Here is a 13,308-nt window from a genome sequence, read left to right on the forward strand (position 1 = left end):
AAAAAAAAAAAAAAAAAAAAAAAAAAAAAAAAAAAAAAAAAAAAAAAAAAAAAAAAAAAAAAAAAAAAAAAAAAAAAAAAAAAAAAAAAAAAAGCCTCAATTCAAATTTGAGAAAATATTGCATCCTAGACCACTATGGACCGCGGCGATGAAGTTCTCCCTCTAGAATTGGTGAGAAGCATAGGTCCAGCTACCCGCCTTATTAGGCCTGCCAGAATTGCTACATTCAGTACACGAGCTCAGAGATTGGGAAAGGCATGCTAATGAAGTAACAACTAACAAATAGAGGCAACCCAAATTAGAGTAGAAATAAAGTGTAAAACAAACGAGCGAGGATGAATTGAAGGAACCACACAAGATTTAACGAAAAAGGTTGGCAAAGTCCCACTGTCAGTCGTGAGTCAAGAGCTGTTGGAATCATCCACATCATTATCCTCAACATAGACAACGGCTGGGTGGCCAAGCGTCCTGCAAGATGAATCCTTACGACCATCACAAATATAAACAGCAGGGAAATCAATGAAAAGGATGCGACTACCTTCAAGTTCGTCTTCCCTCCGTTCCGAATCATAATAATGAGCCAGCTTCATTTTGTCTGAGGAATACGCGCTACCTATTCTGTTAAGTGTTTCCAGCTCTAGATTTTTGAGATGCGATGCGAGTATCACAGAGGTCTGTGCGGCATCGTTGAAGCACTTCTGCAAGTGGACAAGGGCATCATGGAAACCAGTTTCCTCGGAATTCTTCAAAAGGAACTTCAGCAGGTCTTGATCCAAAAAATCTTCACATATTTTATCGACAATACGCTTTCGTTGAGCGACCATAGCTTTGCCGAACTCGTCGCTTGGGTTGGAAAAACGGGTCGTCCATAACCTCCAGGGGTGGGCAGCAGATGGGTCAACTGTAGTCACATATTATTTCCTGCTATTTATTTTAGAGGAGATGTCTCACAGGCGCGAATATTCTCATATAGAGCAAAGACCTGGGCTCCAAAGCCAGTTGTATCCATCTTTGGGTTCTCTTTAGTACCAGGATTCGGGACAAGATACCAAAAGGGATTCGTGAAGAATCGGGAAATGCACTCTTTGACAAGAAGAAGCTTCACCATTGTTTCTAGAAAAGCGTCACGTGGAATTTTGGGGAGGCTGGATGCAATGACATCAAGCTCATCCTGTACGCAGTAACCGTCTAGTCGAGAAATAAGCTCCCTCTTCTGCTGAGGGGAGAGCCTACTAGGGTCATCATTGATGTGATTGCCTGCCCAGTTTTCGGCGGAGATAAAGACATCGTCGATAGCATCCGACCATTGGTGCGGAACGCATGACGTCCATTGAACCTCTCGTCTCTTTACTTCATTATCTGTCTTGAGGTATCGGTCGGCGTACATGTTGTTGTTATCCTCGAAGAAGACGGTCTTCAGAGCCTTGTATCGTTCCTTCAGAGTCTTGATTTCTTCCTCCAGGGCCCGAACTCGCTCTGCAGCAATCGAGTCTCGATTAGCGTTTGTCAACGGTTTAGCTGAACCTCTATTCTTATTGCGGCCCGGGCTGGAGCTTTTGGCTTTTGTTGGGGACTTTCTCATGTTCTTTGGTCTGGATGTCGAGGGGGGCGAATCTGGGGCTTTCTAGAGAGCATATCAGCAAGGTGTGTTGGTGTGGCCGGACTTCAATTAAGAGGTGAACATAATAGAAGTACTTTTTCATCCTACCTACCTTCTTGCTCTTGGCAGAGGCTTTCAGCTGTTTACCCGCCATGGAGGAAGGAAGGGGCCTGAGATGATGCGGAAAGGGGAAGCAGCAAAGATTTTGGTAAGGAATAGAGCAATATTCAGGTTTACCTAAATTTTTCAATCCAGGGCCGATATGATAGAAAAACAGTCAGTATTATATGTCACCGGACTCGCAGTGAAAAGATGAGCTGCATAGCTCCTTTATACTTTTCCTTTGTCACAGGACAATGGTAGTTGCCAGCATATCTGCCAGACCCGGTGCCGTTACAGGCCACACTATAAATAGCTGCAATACTAAGTCCGTGCAGGAAAATGCTGCCAATCATATTCTTGAGTAACATATATTAAATAACTAGTACTATCTAGGCCGAGTAGGCCCCAATATGACATATTTTCTACTTTTCTTCACCCTTTGTCTACCCCGGGTAAACAGAAACATAACAAAAAGAGTAGAAACCCCGAACAGACCGCGACCACGGGACTGGTTAAGAAAACAACATAAACCAGTGGTCAAGCAAGAGCTAATCTAACTATTTCTGACCACATCCTCAACATAGACAACAGCTTTCTGTTGGACATCTCTATACAAGGGATCCCTAGAATCTCCGCAAAGATACATGGCAGGAAACTCCAAGAAGAGGATACGGCGGCCATCAAAACAAGGTTCCTTCGTAGCCCCTCCGTAATCCTCGGCCAAATCTATCTCCGCCGAAGGGTGATGAAAGACAGGATCCAGGGTATCGAGAAATCTAAATTCCAAATACTGAAGTTGGCATGAAATTTTCACCGAGAGTTCAGCGGCTGACCTGAAGAACTTTTGCAGGTCGATACGGGCTCTATCCAGAACACTTTTATCCGTACTTCTGAGGAGCGATTTTACTAGCACTTGACCCAAGATTTCCTCGCATATTCTGTCAGCCACGGAGTCTCGATAAGCGATCATGTCATATCCGAATTTGTGATCTGGGTGAGAAAAACGAGTGGTCCATAAGCGCCAAAGTTGGGCAGCCGCTGGATCAGCTAATGGAAAGATCAGCTATGAGTGGCAAAGCTCAGGATCTGAAAGGGGTACCTAAGTTTCCTTACATTCGCGCATTCTCTCATAAAGATTGAATATCTGGGCTCCAAATACCGGTGCGTTTGTTGGCAACTTCCCCTTATCGTCCGCATCGCCCCCACACTCAGGATCCGGAACGAGGTACCAGAAAGGATTCGTAAAAAACCTGGAAATGCATTCTTTGACAAGCAAAAGATAGACAAATTGTGTTAGACACATATTATGCAAGCTTCGGGGAAGACTAGATACGATGGTGTCGAAGTCATTCTGGATGCAGTATCCATCAAGGCTAGAGACAAGGTCTCTCTTCTGCTCCACGGAAAGATTGGCATGTTCACGTTCGGCGTAATTACGTGCCCAGTCAAGAGCCATGCCAAAGGCGTGCTGAATCTCTTCTGGCCACTGTCTCGGATACGTCTGCTCATAGTCGATGGCTCGGGTACTGTGTAAATCGTAAAAGTTGAGGCTCCTTTCCACGTATTTGTTATTGAAATCCTCAACAGTGATCTGTGGAGTTGGGCCCTTTTCCGGCAGTGTCAATGTCTCTTTTTCTGGATCCTGAGTTTGTTCCACAATCTCCGATACCGGTTTTACGCCTGGTAACAATGTAGTTGATTCCGTCTTTTCGCTTCGAACTGGGCTGCTGCTTCGGGTCCTTGCGCGAGGCTCTCTGTCTTCTTTGCGTCCGGAGGTAGACTGGTGGCTAGCTGGAGCATCGTTCTAGATACCGCAATAGTAGCCCGACGTGTTAGATTGGCCAGGGGCAAACTGGGTGGAGATCCAAACCTTTGCTATCGTTTCCATTTTCGAGGATGTTGACTGTTTCTTCGGCATGGTGTGAGAAGGTAAACGAGCCGCTGCCAGGAGGTAAAGTGGCCAGAAATTTGGAAGAGAAAAGTTATTTGAAGTTATCAGTAGGAGAAGGTAAGAGGGGGGTAGAGATGAGTCAGGTCTTTTGGTAGGTTGAAAGGGTTCTTTGTCCGTCTCCTTTATTGTAGAGCGAGGTATGGGCTTACCAGCATCCTCTGCGGGAGCCAATTGCTCTTAGGCGTGGCAAAGCTGCCGTAGCCGTAGATCTGGTTTACACACACACACACACACACACACACACACACACACACCACTTCTTTCAACATACACCCTCAGAGCCCTGAGAAAGTACCATGCAGAATATGCTACCAATCACCACAAAACAAAGCTAGGCCAGTACACATTACATAAACTGGCGGGATCTTTGATTCACAAAAACAAAAAAAAAAAAAAAAAAAAAAAAAAAAAAAAAAAAAAAAAAAAAAAAAAAAAAAAAAAAAAAAAAAAAAAAAAAAAAAAAAAAAAAAAGACGGAAAATGGACAGAAGACATAATTTTCGGTACTGGGTTTTTCGCACGATTTGCTTTCAAGGCTTCATCACTTTCTCTGCCCAAGTCTAAATTTAGGCAGTGCTCCCTCTGGCGGTCGGATTGGTGCGAACAGTGATCACCCGAAAGCTGCGTTCGTAACAGGAGGAAGGGAGCACGGAACAAACAAAGGTAATAATAGACAAGAAGAGCCATCGCCGCTTCAAACCTTGTTACCGTCCCAGTGAAACCTCCAGTCCAATTAGGAAGGCCATTAGGGTTCAGGAAAGTAAAGCATCGCTGGGACAGTGTCATCCCTGCCTCTTGTGAAAGATTTTTCGCTCTAGAGAATTCATGGCCGAAGTAATTCCAAACCCGAGCGTGATATTGATATCCTATACCTAACACAGACAGTTAACACCTGGCCACGGCACGGCAGTCCGACCGAGCGGGAAGCGAAGGTACCATAAAAGTTTGCCTATGGCATTGAAGACAATGTGGACCGTGATAGTTGGGCTTTCGAAGTGTCGGAAGACACGACATCCTGCTCATGGACTAAACTTGTCTTAGAGGCCAACGCAAATGGACTTGTGCCCGGTCAGGGTGGCCTAGGAAATGATGTCTTCCATGTCCCTAGAGAGAAGCAGGCTAATTCCGTCGTAAACTGAAAGTATAACCGGGACGGGATTTGTACTCTAGAGTGGTATACATTACTTGTTTGCTGCTGTTCTTCGGGTTTTCGGTAAAAAAGACGGCTTTAGATTTGCGCTTTTGAACGTCAATAGCTAGAGACTAAAGGTGATGGGCCTGGACCTGGGAATGATATCGACTACTCGTAAGGCTCCAGTGTGTCCCCATGGCTGATAATCCGAAACAATGCGCTGAGGTTGATAGTGACGCCTAAAAATAGCCCGTGGTCTTACCGACTGGTGAGCAATCGGGGAATTCCTGAACGACCCGCGATAATGCAGTACTTTCTTCCTACCTTTCTAGTTGCAGATCTACCGGATGTGGCTTTCAACAGGTTGTACAAGAATCGTTGACTTGATGCTTTATTTGATAACATTGGGCAACCACACCCTGTTGAACGGTGTGGGAGCCATGGATGCCCAAGTGGCGTGTGATGAAGCTTAGAAGAGGAGTAACGCCATAGAAAGATTGGGAGCTGGTAATTGTTTGAACCTGAGTTTTGTGGTTAAGTTTCTACATGAGTTTCCGCTAGCTGGCCAACAAGCAAAGGCACCCCACTCTTGGTATTCTGTGGGACGCTGCTCTGAGCTTATAATTCCCAGTTTGGACCATTCGTACCGTACGGCATTTGTGTCGCTAACGGGCGTACTTGTTAAATTTCTCTTGAGGGCAGCATTCCAAGTTTTGCGGGTGAGGTAGAGCGACATGCGCGTGGCAGTCAGATATTCCGTATACCACTGTCACTAGACCCGCCGAATCTTATCATTGGAGCTATTGTGTCATACCAGCTATACACTATCCCATCAGCAAGGCTTCTCTTTGAGTACTTTAGTTGTAAAGCTATATGACATACCACCAACGAGACTGTAATACGTACTCCCGCACTAGATTACCGGTCGGAGGTACTGTGTAGCTTGACCCCAGGATGACCGAGATTCCACCATCTCCAAGCACACCCATTCATGATTTCTGCCCTGCTTAACACATCATCTGCAACCATGCGCATCTTTCAAAGAGACCCAGGTAGCTCTTGCAGCGAGACTTGAATCTATACTTCATGAGATTTCACACCCCCACCTTGATAGGTGGGGGTACCCATTCTTGGACAGAAAGGCTGTATATAATGCCAGGCAGTCAGTCATTAACGCTATCAGGGTACTTGTAACTTGATTGACTGGCGTCATCAGACAGTCATTCGAAAGAACTCTGCCTTCAAGCCCTTTCCCGATACCCCAGGAATCGGCAACTCATCAGTAGGTGCACCCATGATTGATACAAGTCCTTTATACGGCAAAGTCTGACTCAATTGCAGTGCCTTCCACCGACACCGAAGAAATCTCTACCCTCCTCCATGCTTACGGCGAAGCTCTGAAAAGCCGGAATGTGGACGAAGCAGTTGCCCTTTACACAGAAGATGGAGTCATCATGCCGCCGCATTTCTCGGCCAGTACAGGGACAGAGGCTCTACGCGACTCATATACACGAATCTTTGCAACCATCCAGCTCGTTATCAATTTCCAGATTGAGGAGATCGTTATCATGTCTCCGGAGTGGGCTTTCGCCAGGACGACGGCTGAGGGAACGAAGACGATACTTGCCACCCAGGAGTCAGAGTCACATGCGAATCAGGAATTGTTCATCTTGAGAAGGAAGAATGGAAAGTGGCTCATTGCTAGATATGCCTTTTCTAGTATGAAGCCGTTGGTGCAGAATGGGATCCGACGGAGTTAACAATTTGGGTTTGCTGTTGGTGTGTCGGAGGTGGATGGTGATACTTGTGATGGGCTTGGAAATTCACAGTCTTTCGAGCCATAGCATTTTACAAGAGAGGATCTTTTCTTTTTATTGTCAGTACTTCCTTATCATTTCAGAATGAACGCTTTCGTTCGTATACAATAGAAAAGCAAGAGAGACGGTGCTGGTACTAGTGTAGATTATTCCCCTGCTTTTTCGAAGTAGATAATCATTGCTCGGGGCAATGTTGCTCTGAACTTGATTTAATTAGCCGGCCCGGTATCTTTCAAGTACGGTCTTTCTTTCCTTTGCTACCCTTCAAAGTGTACATAGGAGAGTTTCTCTGCCTAGCTCACTTGTATCTGCACTAACGCACACAAATACTGGTGCTAGCATTGTTCATAGATATATTATCACCATCTGACATATTTTGCAGCGCAGTCGGGCAGACGGTGCTGCATTGGTATCGCCATCATCCATCCGCGATCTGATATATATAGCAGTGGCTGAGAAAATTTTAACAGGACCTCGGTACAACAACATTGCATGGCCCGCCTGAAAATCGACAGTAGTAATCGAGAATCCTCCAGGCCATCCTGTATATGGGCACACAAGGTTTTCAGATTTGTGGCTATAACTAGGGAGGATAGTTAAACGACTCGACTATATAACCCAATTGCTGTAACTCTAGATGCCAAGTTGGTGTAGTTACAGCGAAAGGGATATGTAGTTAAATCCCTGACTCCTCCTCCATCGAAGACCCCCGATGGTCTAGTTGGTTCATGGCGTTCGGCTGTAATGGGTATAATTGTAACCGAAAAGTCACCAGTTCGATTCTGGTTCGGGGGAATTAATCTTTTTTTTCTATTTTTTTTCTTGGCTTCGCAGTCATAAGAGAGGCCCTTTTAACCTGCACCTGCACCTAACTAACTACTTGGAACGTGATAATGATTCCAAGCATTGCCCCATAACTACCGGTATCTCCGAGATCAACATTTGCCATAGTTGTCTCTTCTTCACCCCCAACACAATAGCAGTTACCAACACTCCCGCTGAAGTAGCACAGCATGCAAAATTACACAGACTCCGTTTAGCTCTCGGATGCACCAGATCTTCGATATGCTTCCGAAAAGCTGCCGGATTGTTCGTGTTTGGGAACGGCTCATCGGGGATATCTTTGCCCAGAAACTGTAGTCCACAACGTCAACCGTGACACTCTTCCAAGCATCAACACCCCCAAGCTTGACTTACCTCACACAAAGGACCCCATCCATCTTCAACATCCCATTCCAGAAGCCTCTCCTCCGGCACCAACCCTCGAATCATCAACCCATGCTCCTGATATACCCGCTTCCCATGTTTCGTAAGCCCCTCCTTGGTCGTCCGCCCACGAAACATGCCGGGATAGCCGAACGTGTAATACAATCTCCACAGCCAGTACATGTCCGCCGTGAAGATGTGCAAAAACCATACCATCCACTGGTCTTCACCCTCTGCAACTAATGTCTTCATGGCGCTGCGGTGCCAGGCATCTACGTCCTGCCGCGTATTCAAAATCACCTTGGCCTCTGGATACGCCTGGATCATTTCCACGCTGAACATGGCGGCTGCCGTGTCCACCACTGCATCACAATGCCCCAGCAGGGCATCGAACTCATCGCGACTGATTGGGGCCGTGCCTGCCCCTTGCATGCCGGAATATTTTCGCTCGGATAGCTGCGCCCAGCCCTGGGCATATGGCGGTTCGTCGAAGACTATGTCCCAGCCATGGTAGGTTTTGAAGCCCAGTTGGATGAGCGCCCGGCTGAGACTTTCGGTTCCTGACCGTGGTAGGCCTACACAGATCACTTGGAGTGGCTTGGTGCGGATGCGTGGTGGGGGTCGGGGGAAGCCATAAATAGCGCCCCGCAAGGTTTCCATGTTCAATAGATTGAAAAGAATGAGATATAACTGATACCGAAGGGAGAAAGTCTTAAGAACCTATGGCATTTGAAATTGAGTTTCTTTATACTCATCCCTGTCATCCTCATGTATGCTTTCGCTAATTCAATACAGGAAGTGGGCGAAACTGTTGGACCATAATCCCACTAGATTATCCTTCCGAGCACACCTAAATAGCAAGAATCAAGTATTTCTTACAATTTTGATATCAACCTAAAACACCTTGACAACAGAGATTAGGCCTCAAATTGACGTGTTTCCCTTGTTTTTGGCCCCAAAAGACATCGAGGGCTTACGACACAGCGCGTGTGTGATTGGTGAGTATTTAGGGACGGAGGGAATGAAGGGGCGCACTGGCACACTGTCGGGTTGGGCAGATGAAGCTTGATATGCGGCTGAATGAAAGGCTACACGAACCGACCAATGGTTTTTGGCATGACACAAGTAGTATCCACTTGTAGTCCCCACACACTCATGTTTCCTTAGTGGTTCTTCCGACTTTACTCTGTACAGCAGATCCCAAGCATAACACATGGGTTGGTATCTCCCTGCAGCTGTTACCTTTTCAGCTACCATTTCCACAACAGAGTGCCACTTTTTTTGTCCCATAGAGCATCGCCACTCGCGCGCCTTAAGCGAGGAAAGCAAGAGTCGCCTGACGATACGATAGCGTTCAGGACGGATTATGGAAGGATTCTATTAACTCTGCCTCGGTAGAGAGTCACGGAAAAATAACTGACTCGATGTAGCTAACTCGCGTAACGTATTTGAGATCTGATGACTGAACAGACAGGTCACCTGATCTTCTTGTAATCAACTGCAATTTACAGCGTGTTTGATGATGATAATAATCCGAAGACTAGTCAAAGACTATGGCAGCCTTGACAACCGACTTTCTCCTCATCGCATCAAGGCACATCTCCCACTCGCCCAATCTAAATGTCTTGTTGACAATCCCAGACACATTGATCCTCTTACGATCTGTGTATGCAAACATCCATTAGCCACTGGTCCTCCGTACCCCCACTTTATAAAACTTACCAAGATAATCAATGGCAGCTGGAAATTTGTATGTCTGACTGAACGAGCCGAGGACATGAATCTCCTCCTTGAAGATTTTGTTCGGTGACAGCGAGATGCGGCTCTCATCCTTGTAAACCCCATATACCACCAGCTTTCCACCTTTCGTGACAAAGTGTATGGCATTTTCCAGAACCCTTTCGCTGCCCGTCGCTTCCACAACAATATCAAAGCCGTATGGATATTCCCCTCGCAGTTCCTCCAGCCTAGCAGCCGCGGCATTTTCTTCCCGCGGGAGCTCAACAAACTCATCCGCAGCATCTAGCGATTTGGCCAGCTCCATCTTCAACCCGCCCGGTGCAGCAATAACAGTTCGACATCCACCATTCTGGCGAAGAAGCTGAGCTAACATTAGTCCTGTCGGACCGGCGCCGAACAGAAGAACACTGGATCCCATCTGCGGGGCAATTTTGTCCAGCCCATGCGCCGCACAGGCTGCAGGCTCCAGCAAGGTGGCATCGACGTCTGACAGGTTCTTGATTTTGAATACGCGATAGGCCGGGTAGGCAGCGTATTCGGCGAATCCGCCATCGACCATCACACCATGGGCTATAAAGTTCTCGCAGAAGAGCTCTTTGCCTCGACGGCAGTAGTGACAATGTCCGCATAGTTCCGAGTTATCGGCCACCACGCGATCCCCTACTGTGAAGCCGTTGACTTCGGTGCCGAATGCTGCGACGATGCCGACAGTTTCATGGCCGGGTACTAGTGGGAACTTGGGCTGATCAGTTCGAGCTCTTGTTTAGTGGTAGGTGTGTTCCTACTTGGGCTCCAAATTCACCCTCATGGATGTGTAGGTCGGTACCACAGACACCGCAGGCCTTGACTTTGATCTGGAATCTTGTCAGATAATGAGTGTGATTTATGGAATACTTAATACCTACTAAAATATCGTGTGCTTGAACAGTAGGAAGCTTTTTATCAACAATGTTAAATTTCCGTGCTTCGCTATACTCTATGTTTCCGACAGTCATGTCAAATGTCGTGCTTGTTGGCCAGTGAAGAGATGCGACACGTACCTAGTGCCCTCATAGAGCGGGGTAGCTCGAAGGTGTCCAAAGAACTCATGTTAGATTAGAATAATGTGAAAATCGGGTAAGAACTATTTTGAGGGGTAATTATGGGCCCGTATGCTAGCATTCACAGGTGGCTGTTGTATCTGGTCCGAGGAGGTGAACATTTGGAGGAGAGGGCAGCGAACCGCAGACACTCATAGACAAGATACAGTGTTATGGCATCTTCACGATAGCCCCGAGGGACCCTGGGTACTCGATATATTATTGGTATTATTATTCAGTCGTTTTCAGCAGAAATATGATGGGCATGGGCCTTCTATACTTGGGTGGCCCTCGAGACGGGGGCTTGTCGATCGGCCTTACCCCACCCCAGCATAGCACAAATTGTACACGCCTTTCGATGTCCCGATGAATAGCCAAATTGTATCTGTGTAAGGTTGGAACTATGTACCGGCGACATAATATCCGCCGAGCCCTTGCTATGCTTAAGAAGGAGTTGCGTCAGACACAAAAAGAGCACGCCAGTTGGCAGAGAGCTACTGGGAAAAGGAGCGTAATGATAATGATGATCATCAGGATAGTATCACGAGCGACCGATCGAAAGCTCTTTGTAAATTTGGTATTCTTAGGACAATCCTCCCCAACTGTTGTTCAAATAGCTATAATGCGTCATTTATGGTCTACTGGTTAGCTGAGACAAGAGTATGAAGCCAACCGCACTCAATTAAGTATCCTAACCTTCCAAACAAATGAGAAAATATCATAACAAGTAGTACTACATGCGGTAAACTAAGCAAACCAAAAGAGAGTACTTTCTCCTCATATACAGTCGCTTCATCCCACAAACCTGAAGGTCCGTGATTAAGCCGTCACAGCGGTCGCATTCTCCACATGCTGTGCCAATTCAATCACATCACCTTCCTTAGCCCGAATAACATGCTCATCTCGAACCTGGTATCTCTCAGGACGTTTGCGAGAAATTGCTTCCCTATCGAAGCAGACAAAAAGTGGAGGATTCCCACGATAGTACTCATCCATGTCCTCCAAGGTGCGCCCTGCTGTCTCAGGATAAAAGACGTAAATAACAGGAACCATTGCTGCATTCAACACAATCCAAATCATATAGAACCGCCAACCAAGGTGTTGTATTCCAATGGGTGTGATTTCGACGACCATGAAATTGAAAATCCAGTTCGTAGCTGCTCCAAGTGCGGCGCCCTTGGTCCGCATAGTGAGGGAGTTGATCTCTGTAGGGTACACTGTATTGATCATTAGTGGACAGTCTGCAGTTTAGTCGGAATATAGGGTTCAAACATACACCATGGCACTCCTTGCATGCCAATACCAAAGAATACATAGTACAAGAAGAAGAAAGCAACAGATGCAGACGCCACTTCATGTTGATGTGAGTAGCCGGGCATCTCATTATACCGAATAAGAGCAGTAATGAAGATATAGCAGAGACATTGGCCCGTGGCACCAAACATCAAAAGGGCTCGACGGCCCCATCGCTCAACATTCGGGATACCGATCATCGAAAAACATAAGTACTGAACACTATTGCAAGCAGTTAAGAGTCTCGCTAACGACTCACTCATACCGACAGATTTGGTCAAAACTGTAGGAAGATAGAAGGATGAGACATTGATCCCCGAGAACTGTTGCATCGCTTGAGCTCCCATGCCAAGGATAAGCCTGCGGATGGTTTTTGTGCCTGACCGTTCATGGGCGCGTCCCCGCAGTATGTCACTGAAGTTGACACTGTTTTCTCGTTCATATTTCACACTGTACTGAATCTCGCTGGTTTGGAATTGAACGAAGGGGTCGTTTGTGGCCTTGTTCTCCAGGTCTGCGATGATCTGGACGGCCGTTTCTTCTTGGCCGTGGGCAATAAGCCACCTAGGAATGTAAGCACACACCACTAAAGAACATATTTAACATACCTGGGGGACTCAGGCAGCCATGGAACTGTAAGAGCGAGTACTATGATGAAGATGAATTGGAACGACAGGGGAAAGCGCCAGGAAACAGGACCACTGGCGAACGACAGTCCGTAATTGAGCCAATTGGCTAGTGAAAACCCTACAAGGACAAGGACATTCTCGAGGATAACCAACTTTCCTCGCCAATGCACATTTGAGGTCTCAACTTGCCAAATGGGCGCAGTCGATGTGTTCAGTCCTGGGTGATAAAGATGGTCAGCGTTCATGCTCCTCTACCTATGAAAGAGGAGATACCGTTGCCAATTCCAGCAATGACTCGACCTGTCATCATTTGGCCCACACTGTATGAGGATGCTTGCAACACGGCACCGATTGCCATGACAGTCGTTCCAACGAGAACCGTCTTCCGACGCCCCAACCGCTCACCAAGCCAGTATGCACAGATGGATCCGAGGAAGCAGCCAACATCGTAGATCGCGGTGACAGTGCCAAGAAGACTGGTCTTAGAGGGACCTTCAAGATTGTGTAATTGGAGAAAATCCTGGGATATCACCACTCCGCTGAAAACTCCCTGTATTGGGATCAGTCATGCATCCCAGGAACCGGGACCAGTTACTGACCTGATCATATCCATACAAAGTCATGTCAGCACCACAAGCTAGAGTGATCCAAAAGGTTAACCACCCCCCTCGAAGGCCGAAATACGGCGTCTTGGACTTGAGCATTTTTAATTTAGATGGTCTGAGGTCATCCATTGTGTCAAACACTGGTCGGCTTGAAG

General features: G+C 46.7%; 5 protein-coding genes and 1 non-coding gene across 6 annotated transcripts; 1 reads left to right on the forward strand and 5 right to left on the reverse strand.

Annotated features, from left to right (window-relative positions):
* Nucleotides 1-401: 401 nt before the first annotated feature.
* On the reverse strand, nucleotides 402-1,754 carry BDQ94DRAFT_175128 (uncharacterized protein; the record flags this gene model as incomplete). Its single annotated transcript, XM_026772455.1, has 3 exons — nucleotides 402-901; nucleotides 952-1,624; nucleotides 1,713-1,754. 3 exons carry the CDS (start codon nucleotides 1,752-1,754, stop codon nucleotides 402-404), a joined length of 1,215 nt encoding a protein of 404 aa, XP_026620996.1.
* A 501-nt stretch (nucleotides 1,755-2,255) lies between these two features.
* Nucleotides 2,256-3,620, reverse strand: BDQ94DRAFT_175129 (uncharacterized protein; the record flags this gene model as incomplete). The annotated part of the gene is made up of 3 exons (XM_026772456.1): nucleotides 2,256-2,749; nucleotides 2,816-3,506; nucleotides 3,573-3,620. The coding sequence occupies 3 exons, from the start codon at nucleotides 3,618-3,620 to the stop codon at nucleotides 2,256-2,258; spliced, it is 1,233 nt and encodes a 410-aa protein (XP_026620997.1).
* A 3,687-nt stretch (nucleotides 3,621-7,307) lies between these two features.
* BDQ94DRAFT_t245 lies at nucleotides 7,308-7,396 on the forward strand. The gene has a single exon. It is a non-coding gene; the product is annotated as a tRNA-Tyr (tRNA).
* Nucleotides 7,397-7,477: 81 nt separating this feature from the next.
* Nucleotides 7,478-8,467, reverse strand: BDQ94DRAFT_163153 (sulfotransferase family protein; the record flags this gene model as incomplete). Its single annotated transcript, XM_026769685.1, has 2 exons — nucleotides 7,478-7,735; nucleotides 7,799-8,467. 2 exons carry the CDS (start codon nucleotides 8,465-8,467, stop codon nucleotides 7,478-7,480), a joined length of 927 nt encoding a protein of 308 aa, XP_026620998.1.
* An 880-nt stretch (nucleotides 8,468-9,347) lies between these two features.
* On the reverse strand, nucleotides 9,348-10,542 carry BDQ94DRAFT_163154 (zinc-dependent alcohol dehydrogenase family protein; the record flags this gene model as incomplete). The annotated part of the gene is made up of 3 exons (XM_026769686.1): nucleotides 9,348-9,469; nucleotides 9,530-10,283; nucleotides 10,333-10,542. 3 exons carry the CDS (start codon nucleotides 10,540-10,542, stop codon nucleotides 9,348-9,350), a joined length of 1,086 nt encoding a protein of 361 aa, XP_026620999.1.
* An 814-nt stretch (nucleotides 10,543-11,356) lies between these two features.
* Nucleotides 11,357-13,252, reverse strand: BDQ94DRAFT_184094 (sugar porter family MFS transporter; the record flags this gene model as incomplete). Its single annotated transcript, XM_026774557.1, has 5 exons — nucleotides 11,357-11,843; nucleotides 11,903-12,483; nucleotides 12,528-12,765; nucleotides 12,804-13,098; nucleotides 13,148-13,252. The coding sequence occupies 5 exons, from the start codon at nucleotides 13,250-13,252 to the stop codon at nucleotides 11,446-11,448; spliced, it is 1,617 nt and encodes a 538-aa protein (XP_026621000.1). The 3' UTR covers nucleotides 11,357-11,445.
* Between the last annotated feature and the right edge of the window lie 56 nt (nucleotides 13,253-13,308).

The sequence above is a fragment of the Aspergillus welwitschiae genome, assembly GCF_003344945.1.
Source record: "Aspergillus welwitschiae strain CBS 139.54b unplaced genomic scaffold BDQ94scaffold_50, whole genome shotgun sequence".
Classification (NCBI taxonomy): domain Eukaryota; kingdom Fungi; phylum Ascomycota; class Eurotiomycetes; order Eurotiales; family Aspergillaceae; genus Aspergillus; species Aspergillus welwitschiae.